This window comes from Manacus vitellinus, unplaced genomic scaffold, assembly GCF_001715985.3.
Source record: "Manacus vitellinus isolate BGI_N305 unplaced genomic scaffold, ASM171598v3 scaffold_113_pilon, whole genome shotgun sequence".
Taxonomy (NCBI): domain Eukaryota; kingdom Metazoa; phylum Chordata; class Aves; order Passeriformes; family Pipridae; genus Manacus; species Manacus vitellinus.
The window spans coordinates 622482-632820 of NW_021938858.1; the positions used below are offsets into that span (position 1 = coordinate 622482).

General features: G+C 38.5%; 1 protein-coding gene across 1 annotated transcript in view; it reads left to right on the plus strand.

Annotated features, from left to right (window-relative positions):
* The window catches only part of NSUN3 (NOP2/Sun RNA methyltransferase 3), an 18083-nt gene extending 8451 nt beyond the window's left edge, over nucleotides 1-9632 (plus strand). The window contains exon 6 of the mRNA XM_018089065.2: nucleotides 8907-9632. Coding sequence (XP_017944554.2) covers nucleotides 8907-9168 — 262 coding nt within the window. The 3' untranslated portion in view covers nucleotides 9169-9632. The remainder of the gene's footprint in view (nucleotides 1-8906) is intronic.
* Nucleotides 9633-10339: the final 707 nt, after the last annotated feature.

Below are 10339 nucleotides of genomic sequence, written 5' to 3' on the forward strand. Positions count from 1 at the left end.
CCTGCACCTCCAAGCCACCAGAAGGAAAGAGAGCAAAGGCCTTTCCTCCTTTCTTCTTATAGCCTGGCTTACGTAAAAATCGTAGGGAATACCGGGTAAATCTGGACCCTTCCTTGGTTACAAACTGGTCACCAAGGAAGGCCTAGACCAAACTACCACAGTAGTACAGAAAGACTCCTGATTCTAATCAATAGAGTAGAAAAAATAAAACAGTGTGAGGTTTGGTGAGGGAGAGAGGATTGTTTGTTTATTTTTATGAACATCCACCCAAAAATCCAAATCAAGGCTGTCATGCATTACACATTTTAATGATACCAGCCATAGGCTGGCATGTGGGAAGCATTTATAACTCCACGGTTTTTCTCTTTGGGATTAAAAAAAAGACTTCTCAATAGAACCTTCTAAACTTGAATGTTATTTGCAAAGTAACAGTCACACCTGAAGTTCATCTGTCAAAGCAAATTGAGGGAAAAATAACATATTGCAAACAAAAGAAACAAAGTTTTTATGGAAAGTTCCCATTGCAGCAGTTGAAGATAGTTTTGCATGCGTTCCTGTTGAAAAAAGCCTAGCAGAAGCCTGTGATTTATAACAGAAATATGAGTATCTTATTGCAGTAATGCATCATGTCACCCATTTCCCTTGAAGAAATCAATCACATTTAAAACACTGACCTGTTTCTGTTTTCCCTTTTCAATACCTGACATACAAAATCCAATTTGTGAACCTGTACCAAAAGAAAGCATATATCATGCAGAGAAATTTTGAGAATTTGTATAAATCATTCCAGATTGTAGTCCTGGAGAACTCATGACAGCAGGAACCTTGTTTTTTAAAAAAAGATACGTTCCTGCCAGCCCAAATCAGATTTAATTGAATTATTCCTAAATCAAGAGAAAGCTTTCTGTTGAAAATATATTTTACTCTTGCAACAGTAATAAGAATTAGATTGTGAAGGACAAAATAGTTTTGGTATGTAAATTGTAGTAAAAGGATGGTAATTTCAATCTTATTGCTCAACATAGGTCTGAGTAGTTCTGTAGGTCAATCAATCTATTGCTGTGTGCCCTTGATTTTTGGGGTTTTTTTTTTGGTCTTTTAAAATATTTTGGAGCATTTGAAATAAATGGTTAATTTCAAGAGGTAGGTATTATAAGGGTTACTGGGTAAAATATTTGATGTATAGTTGTCCACTGTATTGTTACTGTTCTTTTTACATGGTCACTTTAGAATGAATTCGCAATACTAAAGATGTCTCAGATCCCACATGAAAGGGTAAAAGTAAATGATAAAACAAGATCAGAAAAGGCTAAACATGACAAGAGCATTAAAAGTTTAGCAAAACTAAAACGGTGGAATGCAACTCTATTCAAGTTTGGGTAGGGTCCATAATTGTAAATTAAAAAAATTGAGTTTGAATCCCATCTCAGATACTTCCAGTAATATTTGGAAGGGCTGAACTTAACATTCATCTGGCTTTTGACATGACTCAGCTCACGCAGGGCTGTACTGGTTTATGGATTCAGGTTCCCTGGTGCTTTATGCTCCCAGGCGTTTCTCACCTTGATTCCTGTATCTGCAAAAGAAAAACAAGTCTAAGGCTGAATCCCAACAATTTTATTGAGGGTACTGTTAGAAGTATATTACAAGAGCATGGGGTGAAAGGACAAGGGGGAATGGTTTAAGACTGAAAGAGAGTAGGTTTAGATTGGATATTAGGAAACAATCCTTTACTGTGAGTGTGGTAAGGCCCTGGAACAGGTTGCCAAGAGAAGCTGTGGCTACCTCATCCCTGGAAGTGTTCAAAGCCAGGCTGGACAGGGCTTGGAGCAACCTGGGATAGTGGAAGGTGCCCCTGCCCATGGCAGGGGGTGGAACTGAATGGGCTTTAAGGTCCCTTCCATCCCAAAACGTTCCATGATTCTATGAAATGTTGTGTGATTTGAAGACAAAACTTGAAGTATAAGAACCAAGCATTATTTCAGCTTAGCAGTAGTATTAAGAATAACATACAAATGAGAAGAATGAAATCAAAGTGGGGTTCTATTTGTATTTCTATCAAGCAACACTCAGCCTAAAATTTGAGATTCCCTTCTTCTGAATTAAAGAAATGCTTAACTTGTAATCTGGTTTTCTTGATCTGTTTGGGGGGGGGGAAGCTGGGGCATCAAAGAGAAAAGTGAAGGAAGGAAGTAGGGTTTGCAATAGGGTGTAATTATTTAAGTGAATAGATGCTTCAGAGAAGGAAGATCTGGAAGAAGTGTTGAAACTGCTGCAACAACCTTCCTACTCCAGTCTGAATGAAATCTGAAATGTAAATAAGTGGCATAAATGTTGAACAGCAGATTTTATAAGCACTGAGGGCACCACTGACTTGTAATGATTGTTAGTACCAAAACCAGAGCATCCCTGCTGAGTGCTATAATCCAAGAACTGCAAATCTTATTATTTGGAGTGTTCATGCAGAAAACAAATTGCAAAGTAAGGAAGGAATAGTCATTTCCTGATGCTAAATGCTAGCATACAGTGGTTCCCAAAAGTGACTTTCCCAGCATTATCAGGTCTCAGACAGAAATTAAATGTTAGGGCTAAGCTTGAATACCTAATAATGTAATGGTTAAACTTATGAGTGTGTCTGTGAAACCACATCACTGATTTTCACATACCAGAGAAAACAGCAGCTTTTAACTGCAAGTTTGTTTATTTGTGTCCGATGTTTTCACAAAATTTTTTTGTGATGAGGTTTCATAGAATATGTACAATTTGTTAAAAAAAAAGAGTCTTTTTCACATAGTAGTAAATACTGTGATTTACTGGAAAAATCATGATATTTCTTTTCCCTCATTCAGTGCCATCTGTATTTTCACTGAAATGTAGAGTTTCCCACATGCATCTAGAAGAGGAATTGTGTACTCTTAGTTGTGGGGGGGTTAAAATAAATGGTTTCTGATTTTAAGAACTTAAGCCTTTGGCAACATCCTGAGAGCAACTTACAGATTAAGTTGCTCATAAAATGTTGAAAACGAAGTTTATTGGATGTATAAATAACTGCATGAATAAACAAATAAGCCACCCAATGGCTAGTCAGTTGTTTTTGGGATCACATATTTAAGTTTAGACACGAATTTTGCTTTAATTCCACCTTCAGTCCTTTTTGTGTGTGTGTGTTTCAGAAGCAGTAAGGAAAACCTCTAACCCTGAAGCTGGGGCAGGGTTGGCTTTAAAAGTCTTTCATTCTCCCTTCTGTATCTGAGAAGGTTCTGCTTGGGCTCTGTATGTTTTTCTTCTTGTAAATAATAAGTTTAATTTGGGAAGAGAGATGGACCTGTGAGAGTGTATAAGTTAAGAAGGTACTTCTAGGATGAGGAAATGGCAGAAGAATCGAAGGTTTGTCACAGTGGACTACATTTGGGGGATTTCATTGTTTGGTTTAGGATTTTTTGGTGCCTGTGTCTACTTCTACTTATAGTTCAGTTTAATTCAGAAGAATTCAGTTCATTTTCATGATTTTCCTGTTGCTACTGTGTTTTTCTGAGCTGCAATGTCTCTCTGCAGTAGCAAAGCTTAGAGGAGCAGAGGAGTAGGTGCTCGGAGTGTGGAGAGAGTACTTGAACTTTCTCTTGTGCACCTCTTTCACTGCCCATCACAAAATATTAAAAAAAAAACAAAAAACAAAAAAAAATGGTATTTTGACACAGGAGGAATTTCTTTGTCATTTTGGCTTTGTTTGAAGAAATAAAAGCAAAATCTTTAACATGCACATCATGTTACCACAAAGTATCTGGACTCTTGTAAGAGGAAAAAGGTAACGTGGGTATCTTTAGTTAATAAAAAGTATTAGAATTGAGGATAAAAGCAAATTACAGAACAGATAAGATTGGAAGGGACATCCCAGAGCACATGGCAAGATTGTGTCCTTGAGATGCATTTGTTCTCAAATCGCTTCTAAAAAGGTTGGCATTTTTTATTCTGATAAGGCATTATCTGGCATATTGAGTAGAAATACATCTTAGCTGCCAAAAGATGGCACTGTTGAAGTGTTGTAATATTTTAAAATTGCCCTAAAAAATATGTAAGCTTTTTACTTTAATACTGAAAATACTGAAAATAGTTGGGTGATTAACATAATTAATACTGATCCTTCCAATGGCATGCAACACAAACCCAAGCACGGGACGAGTAGGCTGGACATGCAGGTGGTAGCTATAGTGTGAAATATATGTATTTTTCTGCCCATTTTTACAAGGGTGTTTGAAACACCAAGACTTTTAGAATGAAAAAGTCAGCCCCTCATGTCTAATTTTCTGTAAGTGGGAAAAATCCTCTTTTTAGGTTCTGGCTAACTACATTTTAGTGGCATAAAAGAGTTTTCTGGACTTAGAATTCTGGCTCTAGCATGGTCTTTTTTCCCTGAGATATTAAACAATAATACTGTTCTGTTTTCCCTAATTTAGTAAATCTTGAGAAATAAACAAAAAAAAAGCTTTAAATTAATGTGTTTCTTTTAAAAGTCTTATCTGTTACTCTTGTAATACAGGGGGTTAGGATAGATTAATCCATCTTTTGTACCTCTCACCTCCACAGTACAATATCTGCCATTGAACTTGTACCCAGAGACACACCCTGCAAAAACACAATGTATTGCTAATACTTTGGGGGGTTATTTGTTTATCTGTTTGGCTTTATTGTTGTAAAACCTCATTTAGAATGAGGAGGAGAGCAATCTGCACCTGTTAACTTGTTTCACAGAACTTCCTGAATGGGATGGACATCAGCCCCCCTTTTTGTTTGGATTACAGATGGGTCTTCTGCTGAAGTGCTGGAAAGATTTAAAGGTGAATTTGGTGGCTATAAATTGATAATGGGAGGAGTTCAAAGCAAGTGTGGAGAAGCATCAGGAAGTTTTTGCAGAATGATGTGCCAGTGAATCTCACTCTTATCGTGCAGGTTTCCAGCTATTGTAATTCCAAACTGTTGATTAGAAAATGTCATTAAAATTTCAGACTCTTTGCTATCACTAAAGCCTAAGTTGCGATATGCTGGTCTGTACTAAAGTTGTGTTCAGCACCCCAGAAAACAGTTGACTAAATCAAAAATGGTTGTAGGGAAAGGTGAACAAGTCAGGAGGTTCCAGGAAAAGTTTCCAGTGCTTTTAATGTGTGTTCTCATGTTTCTCCATATGAAGCTTGAAACCTTGCAGTACTAGTGCCTGTAAACATGTAAAATTCATTACAGTAAATATGCGTACCTGAAATAAAATGATGAAGTTAAGTATCATCTATATTTAAGCTGAAAGTTTTAGTTATTTAATGAACATGAATGACATCTGTACTAGTAAGAGAAAAATAACTGCAGATTAACTACCTTTAGCTAATGTGTTTTACTTTTAAACAAGGTATTATAATAGGAGGAAAGTGAAAAAGTACTTCAGGGTCATTTGCCCTGGCATCTTTTTTAATCATGCTAGATTTGAAACCTGGTTTTGGAAGTTACAAAGTACCCTATAGCAGGTACTAAATTTCTTAAACTAAGAATTGCGCTTTAAGTAAGGATTTGGGGCATAATCAAGATTCCCAGTGAAAGAGGAATCTTACATCCTTAGATGGTGGAGTTATAGTAGCAGTGGTGGGTTCTGTTTCATGTCCAGCCTATCCCTTGGATGCGCTTGTTTCTCTCCACTGATTAGAGAGGAAGGCTGGTTCCTTAAATTTATTTGGACAAATTCCCTTATGACTGAATTCTCTGTCATGCTGATGAGGAGAGGACCAAACTCCCTGAATCTGCTCGCCCAGTGGAGTCTCACTCTGTGACTTTCAGCCTGGCACTTCTTCACTTTGAACTTTGCAGCTCAGTGCAGGTTTATCAAAAGCTAAGTATGGCTTCATCAGGGCTGACTTTGAGCACAGGCACTGAAACAAGTGTTGCTGGACTTGACAAGATGGATAGATACATTGATTAACCTTGCAGTGGAAAGTAATTCTCCTCAGATATTTTAGTTCACGATTTAGGTTCAGAATAAAGACACCTGCAGTGAGCAGGCCAACCTTTTTGGGTCATGTGCCAGTGCAGATTCACCAGATGAGGAGGCTTAGACAAGTTTTGATGTGAGATTTTCAAGCTTGCATTCAGAGGCCTGTGCTGCTCTGGTGGACTCAGTTGTAGGAGCATGGTGCCTTTGAAAATTGCTTTCATATGGCTATATGTTACTTTCTGTATGGTAAGTAAAGGACACTTACCAAGTCTCCAGGCTTTTAACCCTGTAAGCAGTAGCTTCAACTACTTATATATATGGTAAAAGTATTTTCTCACTTGTCTAAATGCTTATATAGTTACCTGCCTTATAGGTAGGAAAGGAGTGCCATTATCTGCTTCTGTGAGTAAAATTATCAGTTGTGCTAAAAGTATATCTTGATTGTCTGGTCAGAACATTTTCAGGCATTTCTAGATACCCTCTCATGGCTTGGCACTGCTGCACACATGGAAAAGGTGTAGCTGGAGGGGAAAATTTTGTCAAAAATGAGTTATCTAACTGGATTCTGATAATAATAAGATCAGCTTAACTTTATGAGAGCCCATTTAGACTTCAGCCCTGTTCTCTTTGAGTTCTAATGTGAAAACCAGAAAGTAGGATCTGTTACATGAGTGAAAAAATGCTTTTAGATGCCAGAACAGGCATGAGGACATTAGGATTACAGCTGCTCTCTTCTGCTGTCTCAAGGTGGCAGTGTAAATGTTGTGCTATACCTGTCTGTGACAGAAACATTCTTAAACATTTTGCAGGCTTTCAAAAGCTACTCAGAGATGTGAGATAAGCTTGCAGTTTTGTGATATGTCCTACTAATTTTCAAAGTATCCTGGAATGAGTCCACTAGGCCCAGTTAAATTGAAAATATTTAGACTACCTAAGTGCAGTGTAACCTGTTTTTTACCTGTAACAGACTGAACTTGAACAGCTTACTCACTCAGGCTAAATGTGCCAGCCATCTGCTCACTCTCCACCTTTTTACTGATACAACAGAGGCATTAAACACTTATTTTTCTTACAGCATCATCAGTTGAGAGAGCTCTGTTCTTTTACTAAAACTGGAAAAGCATAAACTTCAGTAAAGTATATACTTGGCTTGCTGATTGACATACTCAAGACTCATAAAATAAATGAGGTGATGTGTATACTCCCAAGAGAAGCAGATTTAGTTTTCACCTGTCTGAAACAGTAATTTGTCCTGGTGGTTCCTTCCTATTTCGGACAGGACTTTCAGTGCAGCTTTGATCTCTGATTGGCTTTGATCCTGCTTGTGATGAAGCTTTTCTTTATTGACTCTTTTCATGAAAAGTCCCAGTTCTGTTAAAAGGGATTATGTTTTCCCCCTTATATTTTCTTCTTTCCTTTCTCAGCTGCTTTTGTTCAGAAATCACCTTTAGGAAGTTCTCAGCTTGTCTCTGGAGGAAATGCTGTTTCAATGGCATTGTATTTGTTTGTCTGGGCTTGGAATCAGACTTTCTGCATTTGGAGGCTGCTCACCTCATCTAGCTTGAAGAGTTTGTTGTTGTTTTTTGTTTGTTTTGTTTTTGTTTTTCTTCTTTTTATTTTTTCCCAGTACATTTTTTTTCTGGGGTATGAGTGTGAACACAGAATTGTCAGTAATATCTACAAATCTGTGATTATTCAGTGTCTTTCCATACAGTGTGACTATGTCATTGTGATCCATGCTTCCAGTATCCCTGCACCTCCTGCACCTCCTAAATTCCCAGTGACTCACTTGCAGTCCTCTCAGCCCTTACCTTTGTTGACTCTCTGATATTCATAAGCTAAGTAACATCATTCACTTGTTCAGATTCTCTTGTTTTTAAACAAATAGAAGGAGCAATTGTATTTTAATGTGGTATTTGCTTCAGCCCAGTAGTATCTACTTGAATATTAGCTTACAGTTCAGTCTTTGAGCCATATGTCCTTCAAGGCTCCAAAATGTATAATTTAATGGGATTTAATAGCAAATGAACCTTTATTGTAGCTTTCTCTTTTAGTAATATGGTGGTATTAGATTTGAAGAATGCTCTTCTGTGGTGCAAGATTTTGGATTTTTCTCCTTACTTTCTTAATTTGCAGTAGGTGAATATGGCTTGAATATCACTTCTAACTCTCATGGGTTATATTTTATGTTGCTGAAATAAGGACTTTGCAGATCTGCTTTAATGCAAAGTAAGCAGTTTGTTTAAACTCAGTTTCAGTGGTAAAGTGATAAAGAACCTCTGTTCCCTTCACCCACCACTCGTTATAAAGCTTTCAGGCTTTAAGCCACTATTTTGCCTTTGTTGAGTCAAAATTTGTCAACAGGTCAGTGGTGAAGGGCACATAAAGAACATATGATCCTTAGAAAATCAGGTTGAAAAGTAGGGACTCAGTGAAACCCCCAAGTCCTCTTACCTGATAAATAAGCTGCAGAATTTGCAGAAATGTTTCTAAAATTACAACCCAGTAATTAGTTCAGGCCATTAGTGCAAGTGTACATTCTGATATTTGTTCATGCAAGCAGCCAGCTCAGGATCCTGCCAACACGTTTGATGTGGTGTAACCCATTCTGTATGCACAGGTGCAGCATTTTCACAGCATGTGATTGTCTGAAAGCTGCTGTCATTCTGCAGCTCTGAATGGATGCTGCTTTATAGTTGTCACTGCTGTGTAAAAAACACCTTCAGTTAACTGAGAGTACAATAATAAATGAGAAAACAAAATTGTAGTTTCCTGTACAGTCAATTATATGCTGTTAAGACATTTTCATAGTGTTATTTTTGTCGTATTTATTTACACTCTAGATTTATAAGTCCTTACATGTTCTCCCACGCCAGAATGTCACTTTTATGTTGACTTTTTTCCCTTTTTTCTTTTTTTTTGTTGCTATTTTCAGGTCTGCTATTAAAGCACTGCGTCCTGGTGGATCCTTGGTGTATTCTACGTGCACTCTCTCAAAGGCAGAAAACAGTGATGTGATAAACCTCATCCTAAACTCCTGCAGCAATGTTATGCCTGTGGATATAAGTGAAATGGGCAGAGCTGTTTCTCAGGAATTCACTTTTCTTGATGGCTTGCAGCAGCATGAACTTCTGGTGCTTCCAGAGAGAGGGAGAGCGTGGGGTCCAATGTACGTGGCTAAATTAAAGAAAATCTAGTCCACCTGGTGCCTGTTAGCTCTTTGTAAGGAATATATGATAAATTAATATTGATTTAGAGTATAGGATGTGTATATGAACATGTTCAAGGCAACTGAATTTAGAGCTGCCTAATAAACATGTTCAAGGCAACTGAATTTAGAGCTGCCTAATAAAAAAGAAGCTAGATATTTAACTTATTTTGGCTTAAAATACTCAATGTGTCTTCTAATTTGGACTTGTGGGCCTCTGTGAAATCCTTGTGAAGTCAAGGGAGCTTTGTATTATTTTCAAGGGAATTTTATTCTAGAATAGGGCCCAATGTGGTGGAGTTTCCTGTGGGAGGCGGGTCTGAGGGGCACAGAGGATGTGCCCAGGTACAGAGCCCAAGGAGCATGCCCCAGAGTTAGTGAACTGGTTGGTTAAGAAAGTCACCTGATATGTAAGGATAAAAGGGCGTGTGAGTTTGAATAAATCCTCTTTGTCTCACCATCCACGAGGAGCATCATTCATTCCTTGTTATACAAGGGCCTAACCGCTACATATGGCGATCCGAAAGGGACAAATTTAGCTTATATTAAGCAGATATTTAGCCTGGATCAGGCATACAAGTGGTAGTTTCCGGTTATCAGGTCTATTAGTTTGACTTGGGAATCTTTAACCACAAAAAACCCTGACGTCAATAACCCGTGGTCTTAGTGGCATCTAAGAGACGGATGGTTAGTTTAGCGAGCTCGAAAAATATTAGGTAGTGCACGGAAGAAGAGAAGAAAGAGTTAAGGAAGAAGCCGAGAGGTCAGAGCAGGCAACTGGAGAGAGACGAGAGGGTCAACGCAACATCAAAGCGGGGAGTCTGACTGGGAGACTGCTCCCTGGGCGAGACGTGCCTGCAGCTCGGAGACCCGAGCCGCGGAGCACCTTAGGATCGTCAGGGAAAAGCCTGTTGGTCCCCCGAATGTCGGTCATCTGGTAAAAGCGGCATGCCGCTGCCGACGGGTTGGTTAAGAAAGTCACATGATATGTAAGGATAAAAGGGCGCGCGAGTTTGAAATAAACCTCTTTGTCTCACCATCCACGAGGAGCATCATTCATTCCTTGTTATACAAGGGCCTAACCGCAACACACAGACAAAATCAAGGGGCTCTTGGACCTGTGCAGGCTCCGAGCAGTTTTCAGCCTTCCTTAGCAGGGC